The following is a 16,893-nucleotide window of genomic DNA, read 5'->3' as shown; positions in this document are numbered from 1 at the left end:
TGTGTCATGGCCAGCATTTGGGCTTTAAAATTGTGCATTTGGGGCAAAGTTGTAATTGGGAGGATGATGCCGCAGAGCCGCTCTTTTACTCACTGCTCAGCCCTCTGTTCCTTATTGGTGCTCTCCTAGAACAGCTCATTGCTTACTTTGTGCAGATACACGTGCTTTGAGATGTGTGTGAACTGAGAAGCAAAACGGGAATAAGGATCCCACATGTCTACACATGTAGACCTGCGGGTCCAATAGCGATGCCATGGCTTGCTTCCTTAAAACCCGCGGGTGGCTGTAGATCCCATTTCTGCCTGCCTTTCTTCTCCCTCATTTCCGATTGCTAGCAAGTTTCCACCAGGAGGAAGGTCTTTAACTCGGTTGTCTGTCCTTGTTTCTTTTCCTCTGTGAAATTGGTCAGTGCTGGTAACCCGTGACTGGGGTGTGGTTGATATTGGGAGCTTCACAACGCAGCGTGGCACAAAACCCCATCCTCCAGCATGGGTATGCCTGGTGAGAAAGCAAAAAGGGAGCATGTGTGAGATGATTCCCGGTGAGAGTCTGCTGTGGTGTTTTCTGAATTACTTCTGAATTCTTTGCATAAAGGGCTGGTTTCTGCTGGGGTTATCAGTCCCTGCCTGACTTGCCCCAGCGCCACCAGGATGGGTGCAGATGATGCCCGCCATGGATGCCCTGGTGTGCACCTCCTTGCTCCTACCTGGTCTGGGCAAGAGGGGCAGCAGCTGCTTGATTCAGGCAGTTCCCGTTAGCTGCTTCTCTGCTGACTGACTCCTAATATTTCAACTTCAAGGAAAAGTTTTGGCTTTTTTTCCTTAGGTCAATCAAGGGAACAAACAGCTTCAGCACAGGTCACCTTGCAAATGCATTCGCACCATTTTCTCCTCTACTTCAGCCACCACAATTGAATGCTCATCCTGCATCAGCTCAGCTTGGCACTAAATGGCTGAAGAAGATAAGTCAGAATGGGAGGGAAAGAAAAGTCACCTCTAGGTTATCAGTGTCTGTACAGAAAAGCTGCTGTATCTATGATTTTTGCTTTGTTCTTGCCAGCTCTTGGTGTCTGGACGCCCAGCACAGTTTGCAATGAGAAGTAGAATCTATGATTAAAGACCCTGGAGGTCTCAGGGCATCTGTTTTCATCCCTGGAAACCCCTGCTGAAAATCAATTGCTCTGTTTCCTTCCCAGCTCTTAACTAAATGCTCATTGTGGATTATCTGCCCTCAGGACGCCCCTGTTTTGCAATATGAAGAGCTGGTGTCGAGTGCTTGGAGGAGAGGAGTTGGTTAAAGGGTTGCTCCTAGGTCTTCCTCTTGTTGGCACGTTTCTTTTGCCACCAAAACCCCATCCTTCCCAGGGCTGTCCCCTGCATCTGCCCTCCTCTGATGGCCGTATTGCCCATGCCAGCTGGAGGCACGATGGTTTGCTTTGTGAAAACCATGGTAGAAAGTACCTTCAGTGAGAATGACGTTGCATCGCTTGGACCTCTGCCCTGGGTGCTGGGCTTCACCAGGATCCCAGGCACATCTGGCTCAGCAGTCTCATTCTAGGTTTGGGTTTTCTTGTCTGCTGGACCCTTACAACCTTTTCACCTGAATAACCCAAACCAAATTAATTAGGCCTGGTTACTCATAAGACATGGTCTTGGATGCCTGTGCATTAACAGCGATGGTGATCGTCCCCGGAAATGCAACTCCCATCGCGTGTCCACAGCGTGACTCACTCAAGCCTTCTGTTGAAAGCCCTTTTGTTTCGCTAACAGGCGTTGCCCAAAGCATCCCGTGGGGCTCACCTCTTCACAACTCGGCAGGCTTAATGCCTTAGTGAAATTCGGGGACTTCCAAGCAACAAATGACACATTTGGCCTTTTTTTGTTATAGCGGGGGGGGGAAAGCAGCATACAAAGGCTGTGTGCAGAGGACCCTTGCCGAAAGACGGGCAAGCTTTGCTCTTTGAGCCATCAGTTCTGCGAGGGGTGACTGCTTGATTTGGGGTGGAATGGCCCAGGTGTCCTACATGAAAAGGAAGGACCCTCTGGCTGGGGAGATGAACGTGTTATTTTAGTTACTGTTTAACAGACTGGCTCAACACCAGGAATGCGGTTGGTTGTGGTTTCCCCTTCCTTCCCCTGCCCATCGCTGAATCCATCCCAAGCCTCCCTCGTGGTATGCTGAAATCATCTCGGACCCACCCCTCCAAGGAGTTCAGACTAACCATTCGTGGCCAGAACTCAAAGGACAGCCCCACTGTCTCTTCAGCAGCCTCCAGAAGATAACAAACCTTGGGTTCCTGCCCTGCTTTGATTACCCCCCACCGACCGTTAATTAAAGCTTCCAGCAGACACTTTGCAAGGTCTTGTCCAGCACGAAGCGAGTCACTGGGATGCATTTTGGTCCCTTGCTGGGAGAGATGAGCTTGAGAGGGGTGCTTGGTAACAGATGCAGCTTGCTTGGATCTGCCCCAGTGAAGGGGGGGGACCGTGTCGTGTCCCCTCGAGGTAATCCAGGCTGGTAGCATTTCAGGGAAGAAATCTGCTCCATTTTTTCAGGCTGGCTTTTGAAGATAGGTCACGCGGTTAGATAAGCCAGCCAGTATCTGGCTGGGGGGGATTTAGGATTTGCTGATGCCTGAACAGCCTGTGCTGATGACTTGCTTTTATCATCCTAAGCAATCAGATCTGGTGCACGAAACCTTTCACCCATCCTTAATAGAAAGGGAATTGATGCTGGGAGCACTTGCTAGTACCTGTCAAAGCAGGATCATGCAAGAGCAGCTTTGAGCATGAGCTGTGGCACAGGGCAGGAGTTCACTCTGGGAAAGGTGAGCTCAGAGGCAGCATCACCTCTCCCAGAAATACCAGCATCCTCAGACAGTGAGGATATGTTTGTGGATGGAGATTTCATCTGCTCTTTCCTCTGTAAGCCTGATTCAGGCCCGGCAGCCTGCAGCACCACCAGCAGCAGGGTCATGGACCAAACTATGCAATGAGCCCAGCTGCCACATGGGCTTAACCGGGCTCACTGAGCTTAAATCCCAAAGCCGGAGCAGTTTGCTTCCTCACTGGGTTCAGCAGGGCACATGCCTCCCCGAGGAGAGGCTGTCCCGCATTTTGTACCTGGTTCGCTTTGGCTGTTGCTTTTCCCCAGGTTTCGTCACGCTTACCTATAAATAACTCCTAAAAACACCTCTATAGGTGATAATTAATAGGAGAGCTGCATGGCTGCTCCAGCTAAAAGTACATGGCTTGCCAGTGTTGGCTCCCTGGCATCCTCCAGGCAGTGCTGGGGACTGAAGACGGCCAACGTGGCATGTCATGGGATGGGATATCTCCAGTGCCAAACACTAGGCTCACCCGCTGGGATGCTGCAGGGATAGCTCCAGAGAATGATGCAGAGGCCAAGGTATGTGGCGGGGCAGCCTTGCCAGCTTCCCGTGGGGTTCGCGTGGTGCTGCCCCCCCGGCATTATCCCTGCACTGCTCCCCCGGCTCTCGGGGAGGAGGGCAGGGCTCTGGACCATCACAGTCATCACACCTGCAATCCTGCAGCAACCTAGGTTGTGGGTGGGTGTGGTTTTGGGGTGGCGTGTTTTTTTTTTTTGTGGTTTTTTTTTTTTTTTTTTAATGGGGCTGGTGCTGCTCCTGGCAGGTTGGCATCCCTTGTCTGTGGTCCTCAGGGATGTGGGCATGCACACCATGTTTGCTCACCTAAAGCTTTCACTGCTTTTCCACAGTAGGAAACAAGGCTAAAAGGGGGGTTGGGTGCTCCCGTGAAACCCCCCAAACTGGAGTTATGACTGGCTGCCGGCAGCAGTATTTACTTTTTACAAAGCCATCCAAAAGGTTATAAAAATCCAGTTAAGTAATTTTAGGTCTGAGTGTGAGCATCCAAGTGAGAGTGCGCAGGGCAAGGCAGCACCAGGGACCCATCTGTGGGCATCTGGCCCTGGGAGCCCTGTGCAGAGGAGGAGGAGGAGCAGGGAGTGCTCCTTTGCAGGTCGCTGCTGTTCCTTGCTCTGCCCTTGACTAACAAGCATGTTTAACTTCTCGGTGTGTCTTGCAAAGGGGCAAGTCCGCCTCCAAGTGCTGTGTCCCTATGGGCCAAGGGCCTTCTTGGACTCACACACCGCGGAGGTGGAGGAGCCTGAGAGCCATCCGGAGCTCCCATGGCAATGGAAAAACCTCGTTGTTGCCCTTAGGGACCAGAGGGCTGGGGTGAGGCTGCAGAAACCCTGTGGCTGCAGAAATATGTCAGCAATTCCTGTCATTTCCCTCGGTCCAGCTGCTGGGAAGCAGGGAGAGATGCTGGCTGCATTCTCCCACCGGAGCCAGGGCTTCTGTGTCCCCCAGGATGTCCCCATCCGGAAGCCAAAGAGGTTCTTGCCCGTGTCTTGCAGCCAGGGAGTCCAAGGGTCACCAGGAGAGCCTGGAGCAGCACTGTCTCACATTGCCTTTTTTTTCCCTAGCCTTACTTTTGCAAGCCTGGATGTTAAAATCCAGGCGAAAATAAAACAAACACTAAAAAAGTCCCCGTGTGGGAGCAGAAAGCAACAGCTCTCCTCTCCTTCCACAGCTCCCAAGGGGCGCTACGTGAGCGCTGGGTGATGCTGAGAGGTTGCCGCAGGCGGGAGGTGTTTGTACCTCCTTTCTCCAAGGGTAGAGAAGGGATTTTGGCTGCTGTCTCCTGGCAGTTGTTTAAAAACAGAAGTTTGAAGGGTTTGTTGAAAAAGCTCAGACTGCAGTGCTTGGAACCCTGGAGTGACGTGGAGCCTGTGCGGCTCAGGGGGAGGAGTGGTGCTGGCCCTGCCTCAGTTTCCCCTTTTGGGAAGTGACCTTATTTCAGCTCTGTTGCTTAAAAAAACGTGTTGTGGCTGATGACTTTTGTTCTCCCAGGAAAGGAAGCAGGGCTGTGGGGCTCTGCCCTGCTGAAGAGGCATCATGGCTCATGGCACCCAATTAAGGGGCAATAGGAGGAGATGGTGTCTCCAGTTTAACTCTTCCCTGAGAAGGTCTGGGAGGGCCGTGTCGTGGTGATGCCGCAGCCCTTCTGCCTCCCTCCTCTGCACCAAAGCTGCTTGTCCCATGCACTTTGGCTCCTTATTCGCTCTGAAACTCGCCTCTGTGCAGCAGGGTCCGTGTTCCTGGAGCACAGGCAGACAGACGCGTCGCTATCGATTTCCACCGACACACCTGGGCTGGCCTGGGGAAAGGAAGATGGCCTTTTTCCTCGCTCCCTCCTGTGAGTGATATCGTAGTGTCCTCTGCTGGGCACGGCTGAAACTGGACACAACATGGCAGTTGTCCAGCCCTGGCACTGCACATCCCCCAAGGCCCCTCTCTCCTCATTTCTCTGCTGAGCCAGGGGAAAATAGCTGGACAAACTAGCTGAGGCTAAGGAGAGTGAGGGGAAAAGGAGAGGAAGGGGATACCTGGTCTCTGCTGCTATTTTGTTTTGGCTGTGTTAAAGATCTTTCCGAAATGAAATGAAAGCCATGGGATGGACATTTTGATTCTTCCTCCTTTTCTCTCAGCTCCTCTTCTTTCATTTCTTTGAATCTTTCAACTTCAGTCAAAAAAAACCCAACCACCCAAACAGCTGCAATCAGGATATTTTAAACTCTGTTCACCTGACCTGAAGCCAAGGGGTTTTTCTCTTGTCCCTGCAGTGAAAGTCACTGGATCGATCCAGAGCCTGTTTGCAGCAGAGTACTCGGAGAACTTCACTGTAAGGACATTTTAAAGTCTATTTTACATCAGAGAGCTGCTGGAAGCCAGCCCCATGCTCAGAGAGGACTGAAACCACCATGGTTGGTAGTGTGGCGGCTGCTGAGAGGTCTCTCTGGATCTCATTTGTAGAAGCACTGTGTACCTTTGCACAGATGCGCTGGTGTCACCTGGCTCCAGCCAGGACCACAGGGACAGCCAGAGCTGTCACTTCAGAAACATGTGGAGCTGCAAAAGTTGCATTTTGAAAGCAGGTCAGCTTTCACGCACTGTAGGGACTTTCTGCATGTCCCAAAGAAGCGTTTCATTCTATTCACTGCGGGCAGGAAGAGAGGGGAAGAAAAGATGGAGGGCGGAAAACAACAGTTCTCGGTCCTGGACAGGTTGCAGGTAGCATGGATGCCCACGAGAATTGGGCAGTGCAGTGGGGACAGGCTGAGGAGAAAAGGGACTGAACTTACCACTGATTTTTCAAACCGCAATAGAAAATAACAGCACCAGGTACTTAGCAGAACACCTGTGCTGCCATGGGATGTCCCAGCCTGATTTGAACCCTGAATATTAACGTGTTTGTGGGCTTTTCTGACTTTTCCTGTATGTAGCAGTGAGAACTGTGGCAGCCTCAGGATGTAACCTCTCAGCAAGGATCACATCACCAAACAGACAGTAATGCTGAGAACTGGCTTTTGTGCATCGAGGTGGCTTTCACACTGCGGAGCATTGAATCTTTCCCTTCTCCAGCTCTCTCTCCATGATTGAGCAAGCATCCAGCCCCATACCTCTCAAGTCGGAAAACACAAGAGCCACTATTGTTAGTATTGGGCGTTTATTTATAGGGCTGGTGTTTGGGTCCTTACCTGAACATCACTTACAAAGAGCACATCAGTTGGGTTTTATAAACAACGATTACGAAGATCTCATTGCCTAACAGGTAATCTCCAGGTACAGTGCTCTGCCTGATGGAGAACTTCGGTGAAACACCCATGGCTTTCAACAACTTCCTTGCCAAAACCTTAATTTTGTTCAGGGTATTATAAACACACAAAATCCATTTAAGATATGTATCTAGCTAGGCTTATGTGACACATTGTCAGAGTATAACGTTTGCCTCTTCTATAACAACAGCTATACAGAGATTTCAAAGTGCTTGATAAACCTGACGGTATTACACTTCAGTAAATGGTTCTTCTAAAGCCCTTGAAGCAAAGTCTTATGAAATCCTATAAATCCCATTGCATAGAGAGGTAAGGAAAAAAAGTCACCATGAGCCTGCTGTACATCAAGATGTGGAAGCCAGGAGCCTCAGACTTCGACCTAATACCTTCCCAAGTGACTGAAGCAGTCCTATACAAAGTAATTTTAATAACCGATTCTTAATTAAAGGCAAAAATTATATCAGTGAAACAACCCCTCCCATGGTGCTAGTTTAAAGGAACATTATTTCTTGACTGAAAGTCAGAAATAATTTTCTTGAGATTTGTGATGTTCTCTGATCCTTCTGGTCTGAGCAGACCTTATCTCCTACCACTAGTTTCATCTGCTAGTGAGACTTTGATTTGGTTGGCTTTCTTGTTCTTCCCTTCTTAAAGCAGCACCTGCGGCAGCAGAACAGGCAGCACTTCACAGAAATGAAGAGGGAGAGGAGCACCACGGCGAGGAGGAAGGCGATGACGTCCAGAGAGTGGTACTGGATCCAGTTCAGGTCGTGAGCAGCGGGTCGCAGGTGTGGAGCCCCTTTGTGTCTCATTACAAACTCCACCCAGTGCACAGCCAGGTCCAGGGGGTGGATGGGTCTGTCAAGGTGAAGGTCTGAGAGACGCTTGATGTTCTCTTTGTACCTGTCAAGTAAAGATGTGGGATGTTTTCAATGACTTGTGCTTCCAAGTCCTCAGAAAAAAAGAGATGCAGTGTTGATTGTCTGGTTGGCCCACTGGGGCTTCTCTGGCGGTGTTTCCCCACCTCCACCACCCCATGACAAGGATAATGGCAAAGTTATGGGCCGAGAAATGTGCTGTTTTCGATGACAAAAAAAAAAAAGAAGGAAAGATAATAGAAAAGAAGAAAAAGAAAAAGCTCAGTTTGAGCTGTCATCAACATCTCCAAGGTGAAGGTATCTGGCTGAAACATGAGACTGGATGTAGAAAAGCCATACAGCTTTTCAAAGATCAAGATGCATTATTATTATTGTTATTGCTATAAGAAAAGTGGTTAGAGAGCAATGGCGATAAGGTGCCATTTCTCAAAAACATGATGGGGAAGAGGATGCCAAGGGCTGAGAAGCCCTAATGACAACAGAGAATGGGAGCGGGGAAGAGGAGGGTATGTTTTAAAGCTCCCCTTTGTGATACCTCAGAACACCTGGGGCATGCTGGCTGCAATACTGTGACGTGTAGGATGGTTCCCTGTACCACCTCAGTATACCCTTGCATGTTCCTCCTGCTCTGTGCTGGAATTGTCCAGCCTTGCTGAGCCAGGCAGCAGCTGACTGTGCTCATACAGCTCCTTATGAGCACTGGGGAGGGGCGGGGGGGAAATGGCTGAGAAAAACTAGTCTGTAAAATAAATGAGTGATAATAGCTATGTTTAGTAAACGCTGCCATCTGGAAAGCAATGATTCCTGATGCAGTACAGCCTCTGGACTACACCAAGACTCTGCCACTTGCTGGCTTCCTCCTGCTGCTCTGCAGACAGCATCTCCAGACAAGCCTCACGCAAAGAAAACCAGCCAGGCAGCTGAGCCTTTCAACCTTTTCGGGCTCCCCACTGACTCACGTCACCACTGATTTGGGAAACAAAAGCACTTTGCCACATCTCCCTTCACCAATTGCATTCTCTGCCAAGCTGTGTCAAAGCCCTCTGCATCACTGCCTGGTAAATTTGGCTTTAAGCAGGTGACACATCTTCTGTCAACTTTATTTCTTCCATTGCATCTACCCCACCTTCTCTGATACCTGCATCCTCTCATATCAGCCAGTTCTTGTCACCTAGTGATTATACTCCCAGGCAGTGAGAAGGACAGTGCTGTTACAGGGACAGGATGAGGTTAACCCAGGGCAAGCATCAGCTTCTCAATGATGTGACTTTGATATAAGAAGGCATATAAGAACAGATTAACATTCTGTTAAGCTGCAAGCTAGCATGCTGGTGTTACACAACAGTAGAAGGAGAAAGGCTGTGTTCCTATTACTGACTTTTTATCGTTGATTACTGCTTTCAGGGCAGCGGATATGTCCTTCGAAGTCATTTCAAGTATATTCAGTGTCACTCCTGCTCCCCGTGACTCTACTCGCTTGGCATTGTCCATCTGGTCTCCAAATAAAGGCATTAGTACCATTGGCACCGCATTGCATATGCCCTCGTAAACACCGTGTGAGCCTCCATGGGTAATAAATGCACGAGTCTTAGGGTGAGCTGTGGAGGAAAGGAAAACTTGCTTAGTTATTTGATTTATTAAGTCACAGTAACACATCCCTGGGGAAAAACTTGTACAAAAATGGCACTGGGAGGTATATATCAAGAATTTTGGGCTGTCATGTGCGTCATTACTTGTGGACAGACTTGGGGCTGCAGAGAGCAGGACATTATGGGGGACTGAATGAACATTGGGTTGTAGCATTCTGTCTTGGTTTGGGTTATCTCTGGAAAACCTTGGATAATCCTCCAAAGTTTCTCAGATTTTAGGATGAAATCAGAGCCAAGTGAGGTTAAAGAAGATGTTACCATCGGTTACTTTTTTATCATGTCTTCCATTTGCTGGGTTTGCAAATCTCCCACAGCCAAGCCCTGTTGTCTAACCAACAAATGCACTCCTGGTAATAGCACATACAATTTTACCCCCTGAAAAGCCCAACAACCTGTCTAGAAATGTTCACTTTGGGACCTCAAATTTTCTTTTCAGTCCAGTAGACAAAATCATAACAAAAACGCGTGGCTGGGTGTTGAGACTGGCTAGTCAGAGATAAAGACGCCCATTTTTGACAGTAAAGGTAGTTAAGTGTTGGAACACCTTTCCAGACAGAGTGGTTTCATAATTCAGCAATTCTGAAGTTGCAATCTGGTAAGTTTCTGAAAGACAAGCTCTGGTTCAAACAGCAAAGCCTGTAAGGAAGTCCTGTGACCCACAGCGATACAGAGAGTCAGCACAGATGGTGCTAATGGGGCCTTACAACAGCAGTATCAGGATTAAAAGAAACACTCTGATATTTCTCAAGGTATGTCAGACCTACCTAGAAGATCATTCTGTGGCAGCCATTTGACGAGCTTTACGTTCTTTGGCAGGTTGGGAGGCGCCTCTCCCGTGTATCGCCACAAAACCTTTCAAGAGAAGTAAACACAATGTCAGCTCTCAGCAACCAGTCTCTTGCTGTTCCTCGGTGGGTTACAAAGCCACAGCTGAAAACGTCTGTGGTGAACAAAACCTGTTTTATCAAGCAGACCAGGTGGGGTGATTGTTTTTTCTGGCATCAGGGAGCAGGAGAAAGAAGGGAGGACCAGGCACACTGAAAGCTGAAGGTAGGCATGTATTGTATTTGAAAACATTGTTGAATTGCTGTGCTGGAAGGAGAAAAGGGAAACTACCGTTTGAGGGACTGATCCCAAGGCTTCTGCGATTTCTTTGGCTTTCTTCATAGGAATCTCAGAGACCATGGAGCCCAGCGAGAAGACAATAATGCCATGTTCCCCAGAGGCATTCACAATAGCTTCAAATTCCTGCCAACACAAAGCACATCTTAGTTGAAGTCCTTTCCACATCATATGCTGTAATTCCTGTCACGTTCCCACAAAACTATCTGGAAAGGCAATAAAATAAGCAGTCAACACAAGAAAATTATGATCAGGAAAATCAGTTATCTGTATGAAAATGAGTCCCAGGGAAGAAAAATAGGCACAGGTGGATGAAGGTGCATGAGTGTTTGCAGGATTGAAGCCTGAACCAAGATTCAGTACATACATGAGAAAAAATTTACTTTAAACCAGTCGTATAGCAAAGCCTGCCTGCTCAAAGACATGGGTTTCTGTGCAGTAAAAAAGGTGTTGTACCAATTAAGGAGATCAATTCATTGTCATACTTTCCCTGGCAACCGATCCCCAGGTGAATATATTGTGGTTTATTTTCACATTTATTGCAAGTCAGATGCTCTGGATTTAGAGTTGATGCTCTTCTTTTCAGACCATGCAGCTGCAAGAGAGAATTAAGATTTTTGAAGAGTGTTCTGACAGCAGATATCTCTAACTTCTAATGTCTGGATTTATTGGGTCTGCTTTGAGTATGATAATATTGAACCGCTGCCAGTTTTTTATCTCTTTTTTTGTTTGATTTAAATCATAGAAGGGCTATGAGATCTGTCACTAGACTCCAAGAACAAAAGGGTTCCTATAAAGCATAAAAACAGCTGAAGGCTGGAACAAAAATCCTGTGCCATAGAAAAATATTTGGTAAAGCCAGGGAAGGAAAGACAAAACTGGAGGGAACTGTTGCAGGCAGAGTTAAATGGCTAGAATAAAATGAACTAAATGTTCCTGTTAGTCTGGCGATTGAAGTGCTATCTCTAGGGTCTGAGGGTATAACCAAGACTAAATCTCTTCGTTGGTGCTCTGTTATGTATTTTTGTGGCTGATCAGAGTGCCGTGGCCTTTCGCTTGAAGCTGGATCCCAAATAGACAGAGCCATTAAAGGTTTGGTGATAGCAGCACCCTGAACAGCAGACCTGATGCTCTCCCTGGGGGCAAACAAGGCGAAATGTAACTCTAATTTCAGGGCTTCGTTCTGTCTTACCAGTTTTCTCTGAAAACACGCTCTCCATTCGGGTGTCATAGATGTCTGGTTGGAAACTCAGGTCTCAGTTCTACAGAAACTCACAGACACCCGGGAACTGCAAAATCCTCCCCAAATTACAAATGTGCTTCTGATACAAATTTCTTTGGCCAATGGTTGACACGCTTCCTGCAGTTCCTGATGCAGTGGAACGCTTACAGCTATTTCAAGGTGTATTTAGCCTTATTAATTTTCTGCGGGACCAGTCACATCAGTTTTACTCTGTTCTTTAAATGTTTTTGTGTGCCAAGGTCTGACTTCCTGCTCAGGAGTGCCACTATTCTTAGGAAACTTTTTGCAGCCCTGCTTTGGGAATACGAAGGTTATTTCAGTAGTTGTTTTAACTAGCATCTGCTCATCTCGGTGGTGCATAGCACCACCTCTATGAAATACCTGCAGTGGACACTCACTGAAAAATAAGTGAAAGCACTAAGAATTCAGAGGATTTCTTAGTGGAAAGTGGCAGATAATCCCATATTTAGGAAGTCTGGCATAGTTCAAGCAAAATACAGTTGCAGTCCAGATCTGGGACAGAGTATACAAAAGAAGCAGACATCTCTTGCTGCTTCACTGGGTGGTGGGGTTGTCATTTAGGTCTGCCACTGTCTGAAATTCCTGCAGAAATGGTAATTTTTTGCCATAAGCAGTGAACTGCTCAGGCTAACCATGAGATTGCCCACACACTGGAGGAACATCATGCAGTCCGTGTAGCGAGTGAAGAACCTAGGAATGTAAGAAGGAGGATTTGGACAGAGAGTAGCATGGAAGTCTAAGCTGCTTGGCAGTCCCCATGAAAGGTACACAGAAGGTAGGGAGAGATGTTTGGCCACTATCTGTCCACATGGAAAAAAAAATGCCCTTGAGCAGAGGACTAGCATGATTTGGCCTGCTGCATTACTCCAGGTAGCACCAAGTCTTGTTAACAGGTATACAAAACAAAATTACTGAAAATAGGCAGCCGGAATATGCTGGGACGAAATAAATAAATAAATAGATAAATAAATAAATAGATAGATAAACAGATAAATAAATAAATAAATGAGTAAGTAAGTAAATAAATAAATAAATAAATGGTAAGCCCCAGCCTTTTTGTGCATGCTTGTCTGGGAATCCAGAGGGTTTGCTTTCCACCTTGCTTTTCTGCCTGTTTTGATGTGTTACTGGCGGGAGCTCCATCTCATGGTGAGCGCAAACATTGCAGTCATAGCGAAACTAGGGGGGAAAAAAGATAACTGACCTGCGATAACGCTCTTTCCCGAGCGCAGCTTACGCCTCCGATCAAGACCATGTTAGGCATTAGGGGCCTGGGGTACTCAAACACAAAGTCGTATTTCATGAGCCAAACGGATGCGTGGCTGAGCAGCTCAAGCACTGTTGCCTCTTGGTGGAGGAATTCTTTGATCAAATGATCGTATGGCGAATAAAGAAAACTGCAAGCCAGGGAACTGCTCAGGCTAACTATGAGATTGCCCACACGCTGGAGGAATGCCATGCGGTCCGTGTAGCGAGTGAAGAACCTAGGAATGTACGAAGGAGGGTTTGGACAGAGAGTAGCATGGAAGTCGAGGCTGCACGGCAGTCCCCGTACAAGGTACACAGAAGGTAGGGAGAGGTGTTCAGCCACTATCTGTCCACATGGAAAAAAAGGATCCATAAAGACAGCATCAAATTTGCTTTCTTCAAGGTATTTAATCAGTTCTTTGTTAGACAGAAGACGTTTGCAGGAATCGAAGAACATGGTTGTAATATTTGCCATTTTTGAGAATTTTTCCAAGAAGGGTTGAGGTGTGAAACTCCTATAGCCCATCTTTTTAAATTCTGCCTCCACATACTCCTTAGTGTAAGACACAGAGTATGTTTTCATGGTATAATGCACCGACGAACCTATCCGTAAATTTATCTCTGGTACAACCATCACGATTTCATGTCCCCTCTGCCTGAGCCGCTCCACAACCGGGCGCATGCTGAGCCAGTGGCTGCCATCGATAGGTACAACCAAAAGCTTTCCACCTTCAGAAAAGGTCCACAGGAGCAGGAAAAACGCAACCCAGGAGGCAAGAGAATTAATTCCTGGACTTGAAGAGACCATTTCCTTTGTGCTGTCAGCAAAGGTTTAAACAGCGGCAAAACTATGGCAGGGGACAAGGAATGAAACATGGGGTACTTTGCACTTTAATCTTAACCAAGGGAAGTGTTTAATTTTTAACACACTACGTTTGCGGGGAGAAACAAGGGTAATTTTTAACAGTGAATAAAGGTTGTGTTTATCTGTGCACAGTGAAGGCTTTAACTGAGCCCTGCAAAGTAAAGTTGAATGCTCGAATTAACATTAGAGGATTCAAATGCTCAATGGAGAAGTGTCCAGCAATTGGCAGCGTGTCGCACTGAAAGGCTGAACAAGAGTCATGAATGGGAGATAACACCTGACCCAGCAATCACTGTCTTGTTAACATCCAGTTAATGATGAACTCCCTGCCTTGGGACTGCTCAGGTGATTGGACACAGCGCTTCAGAGCAGAAGCTGACCTTTGGATTACCTTGCGCTCTCGCAGTCTAAGCAATGATTGACAGAGGTTTGGTATATAGTGGGTTGTTAAGGTTTATCTTCAGATTTGTTTCTATATCGTAGCAGTTATCAAAGTGAAAGCCCTGAGTCTACAGTAGTAAATGCGATGCAAACTTAGCAACAACCTCTGCTGTTGCAACACCATCGTGGTCTGAAAAACAGAATAAACGACTGACATCTGTGCTACCTGCACAGCCCTCTAGGGAGGTTTAAACAAGCTAGGGAGGGAGGGTATCTAGTTACAATCCTGAAGGCTTCTTTTTCCAATCATCCTCTTACATGCTACCTTACACCGCTTCTCACACAAATTCAGAGGCAAAAGAACTCCCTCTACCAAGTGCCTGGGTATGTCCACAGAGTTAATTCCACATTTCCATTTTTTGTCCAGCCAAGTCCCCTGCAATTAATCAGTATTCTGCAACTGTTTGGGATTATTAAATCATATGACCTAGAATTACTTTGTCATTTCTCTAGATATAGTGTACAGGCCATGAGTGTCTAATGTCATGGTGATATGCTTACAACAAGCTAAGCTGTGCCTAGGCAGCTACACAGCTTAGACAACTTTGCCTAAGCTCTCCCAGAGAGAAACCCTTCAGCTGCTTGTAGTGATCCCATGATCATCTGTCCGAGCCTGAGATTCCCACTCCCAAATCATGCCGTCCTGCTATTTGATCACGTATTGGCTCAAGAACAAAAAAGAAGCACTTAAAGCAAATCTTAAATGATAGCTAATAAATGCTATAATACCCTTAGTGTAAACAATGTCAAACCTTTGATAATGGCTCCTTCTGCTCACAGTTGATGCCTCCAATATAGATCATATTTGGCATTATTGGGCGTGGATACTCAAAAATAAAGTCGTATCTCATCAGCCAAACTGATGCTTTGCTAAATAGTTCCAGTAGTGTTACTTCTCTGTGAAGAAACTCGGAAGCTAAGTTCTCATATTTTAAATAAAACAGATAGCAGAACAAATGCTCTGAAACCCCAATCAGGAGGTTCTTCACGCGCTCCATAAATGTCATGTGATCTGAACTGGATGTGAAAGTCTTTGGCACGTAAGAAAAAGGACTGGGACACTGGGCAGCTTTATAGTCTAAGGTACATGGAAACCCACGCATGAAGTACACTGAAGGGAGAGAAAGATATTCAGCAACAATTGGTCCACAGGGCAACACAGGATCCATCATAATGGCATCAAATTTGCTGTCCTGGAGATACTTCATTAGTTCTTCATTGTATAAGAGATGCTGACAAGTAGTAGAGAACATGGTGGTCAGCTCTGATAGATTGCTGAATAAAATTGTGAATTTTTCCAGAAGGGAAGGGTTATCAAATATTTTTTCACCAATGGAATGGTAGTATCTATCCACAAACTCCTGTGTGTAAGGCGCAGAGTATGTTTTAATGATGAAAGACTGTGAGCTTCTCATGAGCAAACTAGCATCAGGAATCACCGCAATGATTTCATGCCCCCTCTCCCAGAGTTTCTCCAGGACCACACGCATGCTCAGCCAGTGACTTCCATCCTGAGGCACAACCAAGAGCTTCCCACCTTCTGCCAAACTCCAGAAAGAAAGAAAAAGAACAATCCCAGCATATATCTGGTACCTCCACATAACTGTCGGCAGGAAAAGAAATGAACTGTTCCTTCTCACTTCTTACAAGCACCATATGAAAACAAAAAACAGTTGTACCTCATTTATAACTTGATGGTCTTTGATCTTTACCTCTACAAAATGTTTACCAAGACAGGTTATTGCAGTTCAAAGATCATGTTTTAAACAATGATAAAAGCATTGGTAAGTGTGCTATCAAGGGATGTAAAGTAAGAAGCATTTCCATGCATTTAAGTTATCGTAAATGAAACAATTAGCAGGGTCTTTGATTAGCAGAGGTAGCAGATTTTTGTAGAGGGATTTTTCTGGGTCAGGATTTTTTCAAGTGAGTCACTGTGCACTTGACTGTCCTGTGCCAGATTCAAGTCAGGAATCAACTTTTATGGCCACTGAGCTTCTCCAAAGAGTTGTTGCTCTGTGTGTGTTGCACTATCGACACGAGAGACATAAACCTCCAATTTTCTCTTTTACACCTTTGCTCAGAAAGGTGCCTGGAGTTCACACAGGATGTTCTACAGGGTAAGCAGGAGCTGACACACCAAGAAGTTGTGTCACCGAAGTTTGGGTAACATATTAACCAAACACTTTTTTATATAAACAATGATGCAGCAGAACACACAGTTCCTGCTCAATAGGGGCCATAAGAGTTTGTAGTTGAGTGGCTCGAGGCCGAATGTCTTTCTGAAAGCAATGATACAGCAGAATATGTGGTCCTTGCTCAAGAGAGGTAATAAGGGTTCATAGGTGAGAGGCCACAGGCCAAACTTTTTTGCAAGTTCTTAAATTAATTACTTTCAAAAGAAGTTAATAAGCCTAAGCTGTGGTATGAGCCAAGGGAAGTCCACACTTTTTTCCTGTGCTTACCAGAAGAAGGGGAGAACAAGGGTTTCTGAGCTGCTTCTGCATATGCCATGATAAGCTTTTTAAGGCAAACCCCCCCCAAACCATATTGGGAGTCCTGTTCTCTATAACATTTGACTGCAGCCTACAGCTACTCAATGGCAAGTAACAATGACAATGGACCCAAACTTCTGGGCAGCAATAAATAGTATAATTGGGGCCACAAACAGGAGTTTGAGAGATTCAGACTGAACATTTGGAAAAAGTTTTTTACCTCTGAGGTTTTGAAGGTCTGTCTGTATAACAGCTTAACTGATGTGAT

General features: G+C 46.4%; 1 protein-coding gene across 5 annotated transcripts in view; it reads right to left on the bottom strand.

Moving 5' to 3' along the window:
* Positions 1-6,537: 6,537 nt before the first annotated feature.
* Positions 6,538-16,893, bottom strand: part of LOC102049059 (UDP-glucuronosyltransferase 1A1-like) — a 32,581-nt gene continuing 22,225 nt past the window's right edge. For 3 of the 5 annotated variants that reach the window (XM_027802953.2, XM_027802949.2, XM_027802950.2), the window contains exons 2-5: positions 10,307-10,438; positions 9,955-10,042; positions 8,920-9,139; positions 6,538-7,566 (exon numbers count right to left, since the gene is read on the bottom strand). In XM_027802953.2, the coding sequence (XP_027658754.2) occupies positions 7,269-7,566; positions 8,920-9,139; positions 9,955-10,042; positions 10,307-10,438 (738 nt within the window). In that variant the 3' untranslated portion in view covers positions 6,538-7,268. Of the gene's footprint in view, positions 7,567-8,919; positions 9,140-9,954; positions 10,043-10,306; positions 10,439-12,780; positions 14,254-14,882; positions 15,492-16,893 lie in introns of those variants that run through there. The other 2 variants (XM_027802956.2, XM_005437576.3) reach the window with 2 other exon arrangements.

This window comes from Falco cherrug, chromosome 8 (genome assembly GCF_023634085.1).
Source record: "Falco cherrug isolate bFalChe1 chromosome 8, bFalChe1.pri, whole genome shotgun sequence".
Taxonomy (NCBI): domain Eukaryota; kingdom Metazoa; phylum Chordata; class Aves; order Falconiformes; family Falconidae; genus Falco; species Falco cherrug.
This window is presented reverse-complemented; position numbering and strand designations above follow the sequence as displayed.